This window comes from Nothobranchius furzeri, chromosome 19 (genome assembly GCF_043380555.1).
Source record: "Nothobranchius furzeri strain GRZ-AD chromosome 19, NfurGRZ-RIMD1, whole genome shotgun sequence".
Classification (NCBI taxonomy): domain Eukaryota; kingdom Metazoa; phylum Chordata; class Actinopteri; order Cyprinodontiformes; family Nothobranchiidae; genus Nothobranchius; species Nothobranchius furzeri.
This window is the reverse complement of record NC_091759.1, coordinates 12,786,716-12,807,328: the sequence shown is the minus strand read 5'-3', so window position 1 is coordinate 12,807,328 and position 20,613 is coordinate 12,786,716. Positions and strand designations below refer to the sequence as shown.

General features: G+C 44.8%; 2 gene segments (V, D, J or C); one reads left to right on the top strand and one right to left on the bottom strand.

Annotated features, from left to right (window-relative positions):
* Positions 1-3,666: 3,666 nt before the first annotated feature.
* On the bottom strand, positions 3,667-4,312 carry LOC129157182 (Ig kappa chain V region 3315-like). The segment is given in 2 exon segments: positions 3,667-4,088; positions 4,190-4,312. Coding segments are annotated over 2 exon segments (375 nt in total).
* LOC129157202 (Ig kappa-b4 chain C region-like) lies at positions 4,240-6,455 on the top strand. The segment is given in 3 exon segments: positions 4,240-4,291; positions 5,001-5,129; positions 5,915-6,455. Coding segments are annotated over 3 exon segments (501 nt in total).
* Positions 6,456-20,613: the final 14,158 nt, after the last annotated feature.

Genomic DNA, 20,613 nt, shown 5'->3' with positions numbered 1-20,613 from the left:
TCGGTCACATCATACTGTAAATTATATTACATAACGTTATGTCATGATGCCATATAATTCATTATTGCTTAATTAACTTGAATGGTGATTTGCAGCCGGTAAAGTTTAACATCTTGACTTGCCTTACCCATTTTATCTTCATTTGAAGTTAAAGACCGCGAGCTTGTTTGAGAAAAAAAGGTGCTCATTTTTGCACATTTAGCTGCATCCAGGGCCAGATTAACACTTTGTTGTACCCTGGGCAACAATATTCAAGGGCCCCATCATCACGACCCAAGGATCACCATAATATGGTCACATACAGAATATTTTACTGAAAAATGCAGTAAATATACTCAATACTTGAATGCCTGATGTCACGTAACCCGCTCAGGGTAACCTTTGACCCACCTTGTGTGGACTGACCAATGAGGAGAGGGTCTTAACTTGAGGCCCTCTCTTCAATGGTCAGTCTGCATGAGACTGACTCTCAACTGACGTTCAGTCATAGGCAGCGAAGCGTCTCTGTGCAGCGCAAAAGCCCGGGTGGACAGGTTGTTTAATGTAGGGTGATCATATTTCCATTTCCAAACAAGAGGACAGGGGATCTGTGCCTATGATGTCACACTATGGCAACACCACACAAACCACGCTGGGACCCATTTTTTTGTAAGAACTAAATTAATATCAGATTCTGCCAATAAAAGGGCTCTAAAACAATTCATATGTAAATATTTAGCATATGTATTGCAAAATCTCATTTTTCTGCTTTAGTGCTGCAACAAGGTTTTATTAATAATAAATTATTATACCTTTTGTTTTACTACACCATCGGTAAGCTTCCTGTGCACAGATTATTAAGGGTGCTTGTTTCAGCTGTGAGATTAGACGATAGGATCAATGATAAAATAAGTTGTCACACACTCCATGGAAACTTTCAGAGAATCCACAAATAGTGGCTTTCAAATGGTTTTGTTACTTTTTGCAAGTTTAGAAAAGAAGCAGATGAGACAGCATGTCTGATAATTTAGTTTTTCATCTGATAATATTAGAACATGTCAGTAATGTCTGAGGGGACTTTATAAACACCATATAACTAACACTACTGGAGAGGGCATGAGTTACACAGAGGCTTCTGGGGAGCCCAGTTATGTGGGGGGGGGGGGGGGGGGGGGGGGTGTCATTTTGCCTTGGCCCCCAAAATGTCTTGAAACGGCCCTGGGTGTGTGACTGAGTTTTGAAGGTGATTTGAATTGTATCAGATGTATAAATATGACATGTGTATAACTTATTGTTTTATACAGGTAAAAACGTGTAGTGGAGATAAATCTACCTACATTTTACTTTTCCACACTTAGTTTTGTTTTCTTGTTTTTATTGAACTATTTTCCTGTCCTGTCTGTCTCTCATCTTCCTGCATCTCCTCTAAACTCTCCAGAAAAAACTGCTGCCTGGATTCTTACTTTTTCACCTCATCAGTTACTTTTGAGCAGATCAAAGGGATCTCCTGACCGCAAAGCGGAGTGCGCCTTTCGATGCTGCGTCAGTGAGGTGAAATCACCGCAGCACAGGTGATGAGCTGCGCAGCAGCAGAGCGCTTCAGGCACAAATAAGACAGAAAATAGAGAATATGTGCGGACATGAATGATCGTGTGTTAATTATAGTTTTTTGGTTGCGCCACTTTGAGAATGGACCGTGCGCTGGAAGCAGCTGCCTGGAGCGCTGCGCAAGAACGCGCTGTGCCGCTCTTTGTGCTCTCTGCTCAGAAGAGTCCATAAATGATGTAATATAGATAGAAAACTTGTTTCCGGCTCCCCTGGATTAAGATATACAGCTCCCCCATAATTCGATCCCTGCTCCTGGATGAAAAGTCGGACATTTTCATCAATACGACCGCGGACCCCCAGTCCGGACGCCCGGACAGAGAGTGAAAAGTGGACATGTCCGGCGAAAACCGGACATACGGTCACCCCAGTTTAATATAATGCGGGAGATTACAGACATGCCTACAGTATTTTGCTCGTGCGCTTGCTGCCCTGGGCACCTTAGAGTTTGTGGGCCCTGGTCAATTGCCCAGTTGCCCATATGGTTAATCCGGCCTTGGCTGCATCTGTTTCCAACGCTTTCCTCTTTTTAATTCTTGCCTTCTCCGCGCCACCCTTGCTCTTTCTACTTTCCATCTTTCCGTCAACTGCGTGGTCACGTGGTGCGCACAGGCGCATACGGGGGGAAAAAACGAGCTGCAGCCTGCAGGTAGAGCCAGCCAGAGACAGCCGGGAGGAGCGTATGTGATCAGCCCGGCGGCCTCAGTGCCATGACTGAACACCGGCACCAAAAAATAAAAATAAAATGATAAAAAACAAAAACGAGAGCACCGGCCCCATGCGGCCCAAACATCGCGCGGCCCACCGGGAATTCTCCAGACCCTCCCGATTAGCCACTCCGGGCCTGTTGTGGAGCTCTGGGATGGAAAACTTTCCACCCGGTTCTCCCCAGTGGCAGCTCTGCGCATCTCAGATCGCAGCGGCGCTTGTCTGCTGCGCGGGCTGCCAGCTTGTGGAGATCTCGGAGACCTCTGTGTTCCACCCGGTTTTACCCAGCGGTCAGCCCGGCGTATCTCTGACTCAGAAGCTCTGGTGTTGTGCACAGTTAACTCTGGTTTTAGCTAGGTTGATACCTCCCTTAGCTTAGCTCCCACCTCCGTGTTAGCTTTGGATTAGCTTCAGGTTAGCTTGTAGCTAGTTCGACGGGTGTCGTCAGTTGATCCCAGCCTTACAGCCCCACCCTCTGCTCAACCTCTCTTCCCTTTTGTGGAATTGTCTGGGCTTGACGGAACCTGTGACACGGTCAAAATGGCGGTGGTGGCCACCTCCCATTTAGCCTCAAAACCGTGTTATTGAAGCCTATGGAAACCCATTGTCCATATATGTATATGTCGATATCCGAGAGCACCTCAGAGTGTTGAATGTTTTAAAAAACATCTGAAGACATTTTCAGTTACACAAGCTTTTCCAAACTGATTGGTATTGCTGTTGTTTTACCATGTGTTAACTTAGCATTGTATGGTTTTATGTATTTATTTTTATTTGTTTTTATTCATTGTTTTTAATTATTCTTTACATTGTTTCTGATTTCCTACTGTAGCACTTTGAGATTTCATTGAAATATAAAGTGCGTTACAAATAAAATCTATTATTATTATTATTATATCTGATGTGGAGAAAATAGGCAGTTATATATATACTAAGAGCCTGCTAGTGTTGCCTTTTTTTGATATTGTTCTGTTTATGTTGGTGATTGTCTGGAAACGTTAGGAGTCAAACATATATAATTTTTAATTCAGTGAATCGATGATTTACGTTGGACTTGTTTTTGTGCCCAAACATTGAACAAAGTCAATTTTGCCTGATTATTATTTTATTAGTAACAAGGTTTTTAAATTGTTACGTGTTAAACAATTTTATTTAAAACTGCAGTAAAGAAATGTATTTATTTAGTTATTCTGAATTTAGATGAAAAAGTTTTTGGTGTCCCCCCATTTTCATTTATCATCACTGAGAAGAAAAACTTTAAAAAATCATCAACTCTTTAAACTCTAAATGAGTTATAAAGGTTTATTAAATTCAGCACATTTAATTATTTTATATTAAGATGAAATATTATATTTAGTGTTTTGAAGGATGAAAGTGTTGCTACACGTGTTTATGTCATCAGTGAACTGCTGAAGCTTCCAGCTGTTAGTTTCTGTTCAGCCTGACTGAGGGAGGTTTTTGTACGACGGGTTTTCACTGTGTGAACATCCACTGGCTGTTTATATGATGAAGACTCTGACAGTAATAAACTGCAGCATCTTCAGCCTGAACTCCACTGATGGTCAGAGTGAAGTCAGATCCAAATCCACTGCCTGAAAAACGATCTGAGATTCCTGATTGTCGGGTGGTAGCGTAATAAATGAGGAGTTTAGGAGGTTGTCCATCTTTTTGTTGGTACCAGTGTAAACGGTCGTTGTTAAAAACATTTTGACTGGTCCTACATGAGATGGAGATGGAGCGTCCCACAGCAGAGCTCACTGCTGCAGACTGAGTCACTGTGACCTGACCTCTGGACTCTGAGGAGACAAAAGCAGAAAGCAGCTTGATGCTTTTGTGGGCTTCATTCCAGAGGGACAGATGTTCATAGAGGAGAGGAGTTGGATTCTCTGGACTTTACCTGTGAAGCAGCAGCAGAGGAGAGTCCAGATGAGGACGCAGATCAAAGTCATGGTTTTGATCAGGAGGATTTCCAAGTCTTCTGTTGTGATGAAGGACAGCTGTCAGTCATCCAGTCTTCACCTCTCAGGACTATAAACTCTCCCAGAGCACTGGAGCATGGTGCTGCTGATGCAAAGTCATGCTCTATGGAAATATGCTGACTCATTCCAGATAGCACTTGGATCAAAATGACGTTGTCATGTAATAAATCTGCTTTTGGTTATTTCATGTTTATATGTGTTTTTTTATTGTATGCTAGGAGGTTTGCTGTAAAATAATTTTTCAGTGATGAAAATAATCATCAGTCAGCAAATTATATGATTAGAATAATGAAAGATTTGACATTTTAACCCTCTCAGGCTCAAAATAAGTTTTGATAAAAGGACCAACAACTAAGTTCTTCAGCGATACTTCTGAGTTAAAAATGCTCATGAAACACATATGTGGAGTAACCAGGTAGGTTTTAATGGTGCAAATCTGCAACGCCTGCCTCAAGAGGGTTAAGGGATTGTTATGTCTTCATCCAGGTCTACTTTTCACATCTGAACAATTTTCCCTATTTTACAATATTTATATTGAAAGAATGTGAAACTGATATTGATTATGTTGGTGGCTGCTCTGTGCTTCCAATAGGATGGAGTCCAATTTAAATTGTTTAATTTAAAAACAACATTATTGTGAAGCAACAGCTCATGTTTTGTTGTTAAGGTTTACTTTAAAGAGTTTATACTTAAGCACCAACAATTGTGCTGCTTTACAAATTTTAAAAGCTAAAACTGGAGAGTTTGTTTGTGTCAGACTCACAGAGCCGTGTCTCTCTGAGGTTTTTGTACGACGACTCGACCAGTTTGTATCACTGTGGTGGACGTTTGGTGGAGGAACCAGACTGGATGTTGGAAGTAAGTTTAAATTAATTCTCTTCTGACTTTAAAATATTGCATTTTCATTCTTTTATTTCTTCTAATAAAGTAATTCTATAACAAAAATATATTTTTAATTGCTTTAGAAAAATTATGATCCAAATTTATCATCATGGTTCTACACATAAAATTGTGTTTGATGTAACATGAATCGACTGTCTGAAGAAAAATGAACATAATTTATGTTTTAGGTGAAGTTTTATTTTGAAGGTTTGTAGTTTTAGTTCAGTGTAACAAACTCAGAGAGCCGTGACTCTCTACAGTCAGAGGTTTTTGTACGACGGCTCGGTTTGTGTCACTAGAACCAGAACCAGATTTCATGTTGGAGGTAAATTAAAATGATATTAGAAACATAAATATTTGTGCTTTTAAATAGTTTTGGTCTCTGATGAGAAGCTAAAGATTTTAGGCTGATAGTTCAGTAGAGTTTTATTAATACTAGCAAGAGTCTGTTTGTGTCGTCTTCTATTAAAATGTACTTACCTCATTTAATATTTATTCAGTTATTCTGAATTAGGATTAATATTTTGTTTTTAAATGGTAAAACAAACTCTGTTAAAATTACAAAGACCTGTAAAAATATTTTATCCACTTGATTAAAAACTGATGATTCTCTTCTAGCTGATAAACTGACAGGTTTCTATAAAGGAAGTGAAACAAGGTGTGAGAGTCAGACTGGTGGAGCAGAAAATCATCTGCTAGAAACTTCCTGATGAGAAAAAGTCAAACTTCTTCTGTCCTCTAACCTGATTGGTGTCTCCTAGGTGATACCCGTCCCATCCTGACGGTGCTGCCTCCCTCCAGTGAGGAGCTGCAGCAGGGGAAGGCCACGCTCATGTGTCTGGCCAACAAGGGCTTCCCCTCAGACTGGAGTCTGTCCTGGAAGGTGGACGGCAGCAACAGCAGCTGGGAGGAGGACAGGAGCCCCGTGGTGATGAAGGACGGCCTCTACAGCTGGAGCAGCACCCTGAGGCTCACTGCAGACCAGTGGAGGAAGGTGGGCTCTGTGACCTGTGAGGCCACCCAGGGCTCCCAGTCTCCAGTCTCAGAGTCACTCAGGAGAGACCAGTGTTCCCAGTACTGATGGGACTCACTGTGATGCTGGTTTTACTTTGCTAATTCTTTCAGTTTGATTCATGTGGTTTTTCACCTGCTTAAATAAAGCTTGTTTTATAAGAATTAAACTGAAAATAAAGTCAGTCTCATTTGTTTGCTTTTCACTTGTTTAGTTTATAACAGAAACATCTATTAAAGACATCTAGAAGGTTGTAAAATGTAAAAATCTTCTGTACCAAGTGTTGATGTTTGTGCAGGTCAAACCCAAGAATTCAAGATTGCCTCTGAAAAGAATAACTATTGATCCAAAATGAAAAATCTAATAAAAGGTATTGAATTTTCAGTTCATCAACAATCCTCTAAAAATCAGCTTTATCTGGTGTGACATGAGTTTAGTTAATATTTCAACTCAAAACACAAAATAATAAATAAATCTATCAGGGCGTACAAGTTTCCAGAGTCACTTTATAGGTAAAAGTTTAGATACATAAAATAAAATTGGCTAAACTTAATACCGAACTACCGAAATATAGCCTAGTGAACTAGACCAAATTCTTGCATTGCAAAGAATGGTCTAGGCATGCTCCATTGGAACCTCAGCAGCTCCTACCAGGACTCTGGCTAGCCAATCACAGCTCTCTAGAGCGGTTTCAAACACATAAAGAGCTGTGATTGGTCCATAATGGTGGGCCAATCATAGTGCTCTATCTGCTTAGTGAACAAATCACAGAGCTTTATCCGCTTTGTGGGCCAATCAGGGCACTCTATATGCCTGGTGGGTGGGATGATGCAACAGAGTGAAACAAGAGTATGTCACATTCCTTGTCCAGTGGAATGCGGAGATCATTTGAAAGACAACGGTAGAACCCGCCCCACAACCGAGAGCCGTCAATGGAGCATGGCCAGACTAAATAATACATTTATTTAGTCTGGCTTACCAGGCTAACCGAAATACAGACAGCACATCAGATGTCCGACTAGAGGCAAAAACATATTGGATCATTGCTATACAGTTCTTAAAGGGGCATACCACTCTGTCCCTTGTGCAGCTCTCGGCCTCTCTGACCATAATTTGATTCATCTTATCCCCACTTATAAACAAAAACTAAAATCTGTAAAGCCAGCCATCAGGACAGTGAGGAAATGGACAAAGGAAGCAAAAGAGGAGTTACAGGACTGTTTTGATTGTACAGACTGGAGAGTATTTGCAGATGCCACAGGCGATCTGAACGGGCTAACAGACACTGTGACATCCTACATCACCTTCTGTGAGGAAGTGTGTGTGCCAACAAAGACTTTTCGCACCTTTAATAACAACAAGCCATGGTTTACAGCAACTCTGAGCCAGTTGAGACGGGCAAAGGAGCAGGCTTACAGGGCAGGAGACAGGCCCCTGTACAAATCACTCAGGAACACGTTGAACAAGGAGATCAGAGCTGCTAAAATTAAGTATGCAGCAAAGCTGAAAAACCAGTTTACAGCCAACAACCCCACATTACTGTGGAGAAACATTCAGCAAATTACCAACTACAGGAGACCATCCTCCATTTCTGATGCTAATCATGGCCTTGCTGAGGAGCTAAATGGCTTTTATTGTCGCTTTGAGGAAAGGAATGTCACACCCCTCCTCCACTCCAGCATAGCTGCAGCCGCCACCGCTCACCTGGACACACTTACTCTTCTTTCCTCTAAATCACAAGCTACATTCCTTGTGAAGGAAGAGGATGTCTGCAACATCTTTAGGAGACAGAACGTACGGAAGGCACCAGGCCCAGATGGAGTAACTCCTTCCTGCCTCAGGACCTGTGCTGTCCAACTAGCACCTGTCTTCACAACGATATTCAACAGATCGCTGGAGCTGTGTGAGGTTCCATCATGCTTCAAAAGCTCAACTATCATCCCAGTACCGAAGAAATCCTCCCCTACAGAATTGAATGACTACAGACCCGTGGCTTTTACATCAGTAGTCATGAAGTCTTTTGAGCGCTTGGTGCTGTCCCATCTTAAAAGCACCACAGGCCACCAGCTGGATCCCCTGCAGTTTGCATATAGGGCAAACAGGTCAGTGGATGATGCGATTAACATGGGGCTGCACTTCATCCTGGAACATCTTGATCAACCAAGGACCTACGCAAGGATATTGTTTGTGGATTTTAGCTCTGCTTTTAACACGGTTATACCAGAAATCCTCACCTCAAAGCTTTCTCAGCTTACTGTTTCCCCTGCTATGTGTCAGTAGATTTCCAGCTTCCTGACAAATAGGAGCCAGCATGTGAGGTTGAACAATGTTACATCTGGCACAAGGCTGATCAGCACCGGTACACCACAGGGGTGTGTCCTTTCTCCACTGCTCTTTTCATTGTACACCAATGACTGCACCTCTAATGACTCAGCTGTAAAAATCCTGAAATTTGCAGATGACACCACTGTCATTGGGCTCATCCAGGATGGTGATGAGTCTGCTTATCAGGGAGAAGTTGAGAGGCTGGTGGTCTGGTGTAGTCAGCACAATCTTGAGCTTAACACCCTTAAGACTGTGGAGATGGTCGTGGATTTTAGGAAGCTTCCCACAGTGCTGCCCCCCCTCACAATATCCAACAGCCCAGTGTCAATGGTGGACTCATTCAAGTTCTTGAGAACTATCATTTCCAGGGATCTGAAGTGGGAAACAAACATCAACTCCATCCTCAAAAAGGCTCAGCAGAGGATGTATTTCTTACGGCAACTAAAGCTTGGTTTATGCTTGACGCATTCACTTTCCGCGCGGTGATGCGGCTCGCGGATGGAACGCGCTTCACAACTCGCAGCGTTTATGGTTTGTGTGGCTCGTCTCTGCGGTGAGCCAATATTCTCCCAAACTGTAGAGGGCAGCATGGAGCTCTACGGCATGCATCCAACACTACACCGTAGTAGAAGTAGAAATGACTGTTTACAACATGGGATTTCAGCATTTTAAACAGTGTCCTCGTCTTTTCCGACAGTGCGAGTTATTTCTCTCCAAGAATTATTAACAACATGTTGATCACGGTGATCTCTGAGAGCTGAATCATACAAATGTCTGTATTTACGAACCTCTGCCATACTAGTTCTTGCCGGTCCGCCATGTTTTTCCGCATCCGTCCGTCCGCGTGGTTAGAAATTTTCCGAGGTGCGCGTTGCGGAAATCTTGGGCCGTGCGGAGATGCGGTGGAGGGGCGTGGTTGTTAAAATGATGCAACTTTTCCGCGCAGAGCCGTGCGGACTTCGCGGACGCGTCAAGCATAAACCAACCTTAAGGAAGTACGGCCTACCACAAGAGCTGCTGATCATCTTCTACACTGCTGCAGTCGAATCCATACTTTGCTTATCCATCACTGTCTGGTTTGGGTCAGCCACAAAAATGGACAAATGCAGACTACAGCGGATTATTAAAACAGCAGGAAAAATCATTGGTGCCCAACTGCCCTCTGTCCAGGAACTGTACATCAGCAGGACCAGGAAAAAGGCAGTGAATATTGTCCAAGATGCCACACATCCTGCATCTACTCTCTTCCATCTCCTCCCATCTGGCAGACGCTATAGATCGCTGTACACAAACACTACCAGACACAAGAACAGTTTCTTTCCTTCAGCCATTTCTCTCCTGAATCTGTAGATTCTTTTACCATCCTTTTACTATAGTTTTTTAATACTTAATCAGTATGCTTATGGATATGTGTGTGTGTGTGTGTGTGTGTGTGTGTGTGTGTGTGTGTGTGTGTGTGTGTGTGTGTGTGTGTGTGTGTGTGTGTGTGTGTGTGTGTGTGCGTGCGTGTGTGGGTATGTATATATCTATATAGGTGTGTGTGTAAATGAACATGTGTGTGGGTATACATGTTCTTATGTGTTTTTAGGTATTTTTATTCTCATTTATTATGGTTGTTGTATGTTTTAGAGAGCGAACATCTATACCGAAGACAAATTCCTTGTAAATGTAATTTTACTTGGCCAATAAATCTGAAATCTGAAATCTAAAATCTGTTTGGAACTATTCGAAGCTACATGAACCACGTGACTTCCCCATTCCATAGGAGTCTATTGGTGTCGTAACTTTCTACAGCTCTGACAGAACCCTGCCCTCCTCTCCCAATGATTGGACAGGAATTCGAGAAACGTGACTGGTAGCTAAAGCCGGGCGTACACTGTGCGACTTTTTCACTCGCAGCGTTCAGCTTCAGCTCAAACTGTACGACTTCCTCGCAGAGCAGATCTCACGAGTCATGTGCTCACACTGTACGACCCAGTTCTCGCATGCGACCTGACTGCTCACACTGTACGTCTGGTAGCAACACGTCGGCCCAAAAAATGTGCTAAAAATAGCAGTTTTTACTCAACACGTCATGTTTGTCTTGCCTGTTGTCCTTCAGGAGTGCTGCAGGAGGACACACAGGGATTTATGGGGGTTGGATGAGGAAAACGAAATAAAGAAAGTGAATCTGTGTTTTGTGATCAGTTTAATTTGACATGAACACGACAAACACGCTTTCTTGACAATCTTTGTGAGTAAAAAAAAACGTGTAGAAACAAAAATGAACAGCGTGTGTTATAAGGGAAATAGCGAGCGACCGGCCGGCGTTGATGCAGGATTGCGCGCGCATGCGCCGTGAGCGGTTCTGATACTTTTTGGATCGTAGCTGCTCGCAGCTGCTCGGAGCGCCGCTTCAACAGTGCGATACCCTCACGAGGGACGAGCGAAATATTAAACACACCAGAAGTCCCAGCGACCTCACGACTGCTGATCGGCGGCTGGTCACGTGGTGTTAATCGCCTCTCGTAACCCCCTGTACACTACACGACCGCTCGGCGCAAAACTCGCCCCGATGTCGTGGCTTCTCGCACGACTGGAAAATCGGCTCAAAAAAGTGAAAAAGTCGCACAGTGTACGCCCGCCTTAAGACTCGTGCTCTCATTGGTTCCACCCAAGTTCCTCCCACTGACGCTAGAATCAAGACAAAAAGATTTGTAACACTGTAGATTTGAGGTTTGTATCTGAAGAATGAAATGTGTGTTTTGAGAGTTGATTTCAAACTTGTACCTTGATTTTTTCAATTTGGTAGTCTGCTAGTTACAAAACGAAAGTTTCATGTTTCTGAATTAATGTTTGATGTTACAAAATGAGTAGTAAATGTACAAAATAAAAGTTTGATTTTACAAAATAAAAAATATATGTTCAAAATACAATGTTCCTGTTAGAAAACAAGAAATACAAGTACGAATTGAGAATTACAAGTTAGAAAACTAAAGTTACAAGTTACGAATCCAAAGTTACAAGTTACGAATCCAAAGTTACATGTGATGAAACATGTTCGAAGTTACAAAACTTGGTACAAGTTACGCTGAATATTGTACAAGTTACGCTGAATATTGTCCCAATCCAAGTTCCATAAGAAAGCACAAAAGAGTCTGCGAGATCACTGTGGAATTTGACTTGTCTTCAGCAACGACCATCCAATATTCCTTCTAATCAGTCCAATCGGGACCCCCAGAGGGGCTGACAAGCACCATAGAGTGAACACCACAGTCCACATGGTATCATCCTAAGCTAAAATCAGGACCACACACACGTGTGAGGTCAGCATACAAACAGGACGAAGAAGGCTGGACCCCTTTCTAGTTACAGAGTTACAAAATACTGAGATGGACAGAAAATGCCCTGAGACATTCTTTTATGAGTTAAAAAGGACCATGAAATACAAACAAAAACCTAGCACTGTGTTCCCCCTGACCGTAACTGTTTGAACAGCAAAAGATAAAATAATAAAAATAAACACAATGTCAGCATCTCACGCCTCCTTCCTCCAGCCCGGCGACGGTCTGCTCGTTACTCCAGGCGCTTATCTCCGAGTACGACTTCCAACTTTCTGTCGGTTTTGGACACTGATGCCCTCGCTCCGCCCTTGTCGGTTACCTGCATGGATGTAGATGGCCTTCTGCATCGGTTCAGTGTGACCTGCTCTGCTGCTCTGGACGCTGTTGCCCCTCTGAGACCGAGGCGGAAACAGACAACATCTTACCCTTGGCTGAATGATTACACCCGTAGCCTCAGGCGACAGTGTAGGGTGCTGGAACGGAGGTGGAGGAGAGACAGACTGTCATGCTCTCGGCTGCTCCTGGTTGATGCACTTTCACACTACCAGAGAGCAGTTAGATCTGCTCGTAATAACTATTTTTCTGCTATCATTTCACAGCATCATGGAGACCAGTCCAGGCTGTACAGCACAGTTAACTCCCTGCTACTGTTAAATGAGTCTGATGGTCTAAATCCCACTGTTGCTTTATGCACAGAGCTACAGAGCTTTTTCCTCAACAAGATCCTTGGTATTAGGCTTAGCCTCCAGCCTCAAATACCCTCAAATACACACTATCCATGTGGAACCGCCGGATCCACCTGCCTTCTCAGACTTTGCTCCAGTTCAGCTTGCTGACTTGATGAAACTGAATAGCTCCATGAAGCCAGCTGGCTCTTCGGTGGACTGCCTCCCAGCTAAATTGGTACGTGACTCGGTGTCTGCTCTGAGCCCGGCACTCATGAACATTTTTAACATTAGCCTCAGCACTGGAGTGTTCCCTAAGGTTTTTAAAGATGCGGTTGTTCAGCCGATATTGAAAAAACCTGGTTTGGATCCCTCCACTTATGAGAACTTTCGCCCGATATCGAAAGTCCCGTTTCTCTCGAAGGTCCTTGAGAAAATTGTGCATGGCCAGATCTCTGCCCATATGAATAGCAACTCGTTGCTGGATGTATTTCAGTCAGCTTTTAGACCAAACCATAGCACAGAGTCTGCTTTGATTAGGGTGCTAAATGACATTCTGGTGGCATCTGACTCTGGGTCTAGGGTACTGCTGCTCCAGCTGGACCTTTCAGCGGCTTTTGATACGGTCGATCACCAAATTTTACTGAATCGGCTTGGGTCTTGGGTTGGGGTGACGGGGGTGGCGCTTAAATGGTTCCGCTCCTACCTATCAAACCGTACCATCTCTGTACAGATTGGTGACTGTGCATCCTCCAGTCTTCCACTGCCTTGGGGGGTGCCGCAAGGTTCCGTTCTTGGGCCATTGCTGTTTTCAATCTACCTTCTGCCTCTGGGCAATATCCTGAATCAGCATGGCCTGAGCTACCACATCTACGCAGATGACTGTCAGCTATACATGGAAATGGACGAGAAAAATGCGGGCTCGAAATTGGCTGCATGTATGGATGACGTGAAGGGCTGGCTGGCATCCAACTTCTTAAAACTGAATGAAAAGAAGTCTGAGTTTATTGTTTTTGACCCCCGCAACCACCATGGCTCTCACCCTGTTTGTGACCTTTTAACCCTTAACCCCAAACAGTGTGTGACGAGTCTCGGGGTCAAGCTGGATGCTGGACTCACAATGGCCCCACAGATAAACTCTGTAGTGAGGTCGTGTTTTTATCAGCTTCGCCGCCTTACTCACCTCAGACGAATCCTGAAACGGAGGCATTTGGAGTCCGTCATTCATGCATTCATTACCTCTCGCCTGGACTATGCAAACGCCCTCCTCGTTGGTGTTCCGGACTCTGCCCTGAATCGGCTGCAGGTTGTTCAGAATGCTGCTGCCAGGTTCTTGACGGGTACACACCGACGTAGCCACATTACACCTGTCCTGGCACATCTTCACTGGCTCCCTGTCATTTTCAGAGTGCAGTTTAAGTTACTGACTTTTGTTTTTAAAGCGCTCAGTGACCTGGCACCTTCCTACCTCTCTGCCCTTCTCACTCCATATGTGCCCACCCGCTCGTTGAGGTCGGCTGACCTATTGCTGCTGCACACACCGCGGATGAGGCTCAAATTGCGGGGTGAACGAGCATTTGTCCATGCTGCCCCAAAGCTATGGAACTCATTGCCCATTGGAGTTCGGCAGGCTCCATCTCTGGCGGTTTTTAAATCTCGTTTAAAGACCCACTTTTACACTTTGGCTTTTAGACAGTGACTCGTTTTAGTGTTTTATTGTGTCATTGTTTTAATGTGTTCTTATTATTCATGTTTTCTCTGCTTTTAATTGAGATTTTATCCTTAGTTTTAGCTCCTTGTAATGGGTGTGTTTTGTTTTAGCCTGTGCAGCACTTTGGGCAGCTCCCATGCTGCATTTTAAATGTGCTATATAAATAAACTATGCTATGCTATGCTATGCTATATCAAAACCTGAGTAAGGTAACCCAGTAGTGAGCTAGAAACATGGCTCAGTTTTATCAATAAATCACACCAAAGTATATTCATTAACTCATGTTCCATTATATATTAAACTAACCTACACCAGTAATTTAAATAACCCATCAATGGTTGACAAGACTCATTTAACAGGAAGTTTCTAAAGATATGAAAGGTCCGAGCACCTGTTTGAAGCAGCAATTCAAATCATTTTTGTCCATAAATCCCAACTGGGTAAGAAGTCTGCTTATGGCAGGAAAACCAAGAAACGAAAACAAAATCTCTAGTCAGGATGTCCTTAATTGTTTAAAGATTAGGCGACTTAGGGTCAAAACAAAACATGTAAACACCACCCACAGAAAAGAAAAGGTTAACATATACCGCCCCAGGACTGAATAAACTCAAACAACATGAACTCGTCATAATATAAAACCTTTAGATAAAAAACGACTGTCTCAGCAAAAGAAAAGAACAGAGTTTTAATCATGAACCCTGAATAGGGTAGGAAATCTAGTTTCTGACAGTCTGGAGCCACTGCGTTTGTTTCAGGGTGGGCGAAGGTCAAAATAATCAAACAAAATCTAGCTCTCACAACCCTTAGAACATCACATAACAAAAACCTAAACGTGGCCGTTTTCCTCCGCTTATCCGGGTCCGAGTCGCGGGGGCAGCATCCCAACTAGGGAGCTCTAGACCGTCCTCTCCCCGGCCACCTCCACCAGCTCCTCCGGCAGGACCCCAAGGCGTTCCCGGACCAGATTGGAGATGAAACCTCTCCAACGTGTCTTGGGTCGACCCCGGGGCCTCCTGCCGGCAGGACATGCCCGAAACACCTCGCCGGGGAGGCGTCCAGGAGGCATCCTGACCAGATGCACAAACCACCTCAACTGGCTCCTTTCGATCCGGAGGAGCAGCGGTTCTACTCTGAGTCCCTCCTGAATGTCCGAGCTCCTCACCCTATCTCTAAGGCTGAGCCCGGCCACCCTACGGAGGAAACTCATTTCGGCCGCTTGTATCTCGTTCTTTCGGTCATTACCCAAAGCTCATGACCATAGGTGAGGATTGGGACATAGATCGACCGGTAAATCGAGAGCCTGGCTTTCTGGCTCAGCTCCCTCTTCACCACGACAGATCAGCTCAGCGTCCGCATCACCGTAGATGCTGAACCAATCGGCCTGTCGATTGCATGTATCTAATCCTAGCTGCCTGACCTATTCAAAATAAGCAAATGATTAAAAAAACAATGGCAGACCACCCTTACTGTAGCAGTACTTAAACAAAACGTCACTAAGCAGAACTAATAAACAGAAGATAATTGAGGCTGGTAAATGTTTGCTGGTAGAAACCACGATTGCACTGCAATGTGTAGAATACCAGTACCAAGACCAAAGAAAATATCCCACTAAAATAAAATAAAACAGAATAACTGAAATCATAAAACAGAATATGGTGAGAAGAAACCAGCTTAAATTTAGAAATAGGCCAGTACCAAAACCAATGAAAATCGTCAGAAGGTCCCGCTGTAAAATTTAACAATAAGTCTCACTAAATCAGCTCATTACTCCAAAGAAATTGACAAAGGTCAAAATTAAACCACTTCTTTCAAAATTTACCTAATTAGTCAAAACAGTAAAAGAAAACAGGTAAAAGAGTTCGTAACATTTGTCTGAGAACCTTCAAACCTTCATCAGCTGAGCTGAGCTGAGCTGTAGTTCACATTCCAGAAAGGTGTCATGGTCTGTGCTGAGCTAACACCTGTTTGTGTTGAGTTTCTCTGTGTGCAGGTGGGTGTGTCCGGAGAGCAGCTGCTGTTGATCTCCTCATCAGTGGTCAGGGGATTTAAGGAGTGTCGGGACAACACATCAGCGCTGGATGACTACTCAGTATTGGGTAGTATTCTCGCCAGAACCTTGCCTGTCTTGTATATTTCCTGTTTACCTCGCTTCGATCAAATTAATCTGCCCTGTTACCTCCAACCTCCTCAGGTACCTTCCATTCATCTGCCAACTTCCACCACCAAGCAAGAGACTCACCGGATCATCCTGTTCACCAGCCCGTCGCTCACCCCTGACCGCCTGCTCTCCAACCCCCACCTGCCATCAGTACAACCTGGACTCCGGTGCTCAGCTCCCAGCCATTTCCTCTGCCTCTCGCCCGACCAGCTCAGCCAGCCTTGACGTGCCCTCCTCTCAAACTTTCTCTAACTACCGGGAAACCGTAAGACAAAATCTTATTACCTTTTGTGCCCGTTGTCCTGCAACTACTCACTCTGGTTTTCTGCTGCAGAACTTCATCAGAACCTCCCGAATCCCATTCAACATCTGCATCACTCATCCAACTTAAATAAATAATTTTACTTACCTTCTGCCTGTGTGTGATTCTGCATGTCGTGGGTCAAAAGACTTCAACCCAACATGACAGAATCATCCAGCCAAAATTCTGACCCACTCGCCGAATCACTTCCGTCTGCCCTCGCCACGGCCTTGTCCAAACATGAGAACTCCATCCAGTCCCTTCTCGATTATCAGTCCACTACCAACCAACAGTTATTTCAGCTAGAATCCATGATCCGACAGTTAAATGAGAGGCTCACTGTGTCCAATCCTCCCGGTCCTCCATCAGCCGCTCGAGATCTCCCAGTACACGCTGCTCCGCCACCTCGTTTGCATTTCCGGGTCCCGGAGTCCACCCCTTCGGACACTTATCGGGGTGAGTTCGGTCAGGTTCGGGGATTTCTCCTGCAATGCATGTTGACGTTTGAAACATACCCAGAGACGTACTGTAGCGATCCAATTAAAATCTCTTACATCATCGGTTTGCTCCGTGGTCGCGCCTTACAGTGGGCGGAAGCAAAAAGCCGTGATCCAAATTTTCTTAAAGGGACCCTGCGCAATTTCCTCACTGAGTTTAAAAGCACATTTGACCATACAAAAACACCTGCTGAAATATCTAGAACTATTTGGAACCTGAAGCAGGGAAAACAAACTGTGCTGGATTTTGCCATTGACTTCAGAACACTCGCTACCACCTCTAGTATGGACCCAGAATCTCTGAAGGGAGCTTTCACCCAAGCCCTTAATGACAAAATACAGGATCAGCTCGCCTTTTGTCCAGAGTCAGAGACATTAGAAGATCTAATAAGCCTCGCAGTACGCATAGAGAAGAGATTAAGAAATCGCCCAAACCCAGTTCGGCCATGTTATCAGCCAGCTCTGCCAAACCAGTCGGTCCGTCCCACATTACCTCCCAGTTCAGTTAACGTATCTGCCCCTTCTGATGAGCCTATGCAAATAGGTCGGGCCAGTCTAACCCCTGAGGAAAAGCAATATCGGTTATCCTCCCGGCTTTGCTTATATTGTGGACGACCCGGTCATTTCCTGTCTAGTTGCCCGGTTCGCCCAAAAGGGAGAGCCCGCCAATAGTTCCGGGTGTATTGGTGGGCGGTAGTCTGAATGATAATTCATATTATTCGTCCGTCCACCTCCCCTTTGGGGGCAGGATTTTTTTTTGTTTCTAAGAAAGACGGTTCCCTGCGCCCATGCATAGATTATAGAGGCCTGAACCAAATCACCGTAAAGAACAAGTATCCTTTGCCTTTGTTGTCCTCAACCTTTGAACCTGTTCAGAAAGCCACCATCTTTACCAAACTGGATCTCCGTAATGCCTACCACCTTGTCAGAATCCGGGAGGGCGACGAGTGGAAGACAGCTTTCAAGACTCCCCTAGGCCATTACGAATATCTGGTCATGCCCTTTGGCCTCACCAACGCCCCCGCTGTCTTCCAATCACTGGTAAACTCTGTACTCAACGATTACATTGACAAGTTTGTTACCGTCTACCTTGATGATATTCTTATATTCTCCAGCACCCTCTCAGAACACTGCCACCATGTCCGTGCAGTTCTACAGCATCTTTTGGAAAACCGTCTTTTTGTGAAATCCGAGAAATGCGAATTCCACGCTTCATCAGTGAAGTTCCTTGGATTCGTTTTGGAGAGTGGGCGGTTGAAGACAGATCCTGATAAAATCAATGCAGTCCGCAACTGGCCTATCCCAACTACACGTAAACAGTTACAACGGTTGGTTTTGCTAACTTCTACAGACAATTCATCCGTAATTACAGTCAAGTTGCATCACCCCTCACACAGTTGACTTCCGTTAAAAGACCGTTTGTATGGACTACTGAGGCAGATACAGCATTTTTGGAACTGAAGTCTCGTTTTTCCCAAGCCCCGATCCTGTCTCGCCCTGATTCCTCCCTTCAATTTACAGTTGAAGTGGACGCCTCTGATTCCAGGGTTGGTGCTGTCCTCTCTCAGAGATCCCCTTCTGACAACCAGCTCCATCCCTGTGCCTTCTTCTCCAGAAAACTCTCTCAGGCCGAACAAAACTATGATGTGGGTGACCGGGAGTTGCTGGCAGTGAAACTGGCCTTGGAGGAGTGGCGCCATTCGCTGGAGGGAGCTGAGCACCCCATCATAATCTGGGCTGACCATAAGAACCTTGTCTACCTAAAAGAAGCCAAGAGACTAAATCCCAGACAATCCCGTTGGTCACTATTTTTCACCCGTTTCAATTTCATCATCTCTTTCAGACCAGGAACCAAGAACGTTAAGCCCGATGCCCTGTCCCGCCAGTATTCATCTGACAAAGACCTGGAACCTGCAACCATTCTTCCTCCGTCCTGTGTCCTGGGAGCCATTACCTGGGACATCTCAAAGAAAGTTCGAGAGGCACAGCAAACTGACCCGGACCCAGGTAATGGTCCTCCCCGCAAAATGTATGTACCTCAACAGGTCCGAGGGGCAGTCATTCACTGGGCACACACGGCCAGGTTTTCAATCCATCCGGGAGTTGGTCGTACCCTCGCTCTGGTCCGCAGGTCCTTCTGGTGGCCCTCTATGCGTAAAGATATCAAAGAATACATCAGTTCCTGTCAGGTTTGTGCTCGCAATAAATGTACCAATCAGTCCCCCGCCGGATTACTGAGACCTCTTCCCATTCCATCCCGTCCATGGTCCCACATTGCTCTTGATTTTGTCACTGGTTTACCTCCCTCTAAGGGTTTCTCTGTTATACTATCCATTGTCGACAGATTCTCTAAAGCCTGCCATTTCGTTCCCTTAAAATCCCTTCCGTCCTCCGCTGTTACTGCTGAGCTGCTGATCAGACACGTCTTTCGACTCCACGGCATTCCTGACGAGATCCTATCAGACCGTGGTCCCCAATTCCTCTCTAAGGTTTGGAAAGAATTCGCCATCTCTTTAGGAGCCAACGTTTCCCTGAGCTCCGGCTATCACCCCCAGACTAATGGCCAATGTGAGCGACTCAACCAGGAGTTGGAGGCCATGCTTCGTTGTGTGTGCTCTTCAAATCCTACCAGCTGGAGCACCCAACTTCCCTGGATTGAGTACGCTCACAACTCCCATGTTTCATCCGCTACTGGTCAGTCACCATTTGAATCATCATTGGGCTACCAACCTCCGCTGTTTCCATCAGATCTCCCCACGGCCATCTCAGTTCCACAGTTCATCCGCAGGGCCAAAAGGACATGGATCCAGACTTGTGCTGCGCTGCATTGCACGGCCGAGCGCATTCGACGGTTGGCAGACCGCCACCGTCGTCCTGCTCCACCTTATGTCAGTGGACAACAGGTCTGGCTCTCCACCAGAGACATCAAGCTGAAGGACACTAGCAGGAAACTTTCTCCCCGGTTCATTGGTCCCTACACCATCAGTGAAGTCATCAGTCCTTGGTCAGTTCGTCTCTTGTTGCCTCCCTCACTCAAGATACATCCTGTTTTCCATGTCTCTCTTATCAAGCCTGTTACATCCAGTACATTGTGTCCAGCCCCTCTCTCCGATCCTCCTCCTCCACCTGTCCGTCTAGCCGACGGTACCCTGGGTGTAGGATCAAATTATAGAAAGATTTAATCACTATACCTCTTGTTCTTGCAATTTGGTCATGTTTCTTTGACTTCTTATTCTTTTTGGCTTTGCCTTTCTTCTTCCTCTTCTGACTGTCTTCATCTGATGAAGTTGTGCTCGTGGAGGAGTCAGAACCCTTATCAAATGACCTGTCAGAGGAAAGCGAAGACATGCTCAGTACGTCGCTGGGATGCTGGACAGACCTTGTGGGTTCTTTTGTGAGACCTAGTAAAACAGTTAAACAAACAACACAGACAAAGTTACAGAACAGAATGCTAATGTAAATGCTAAA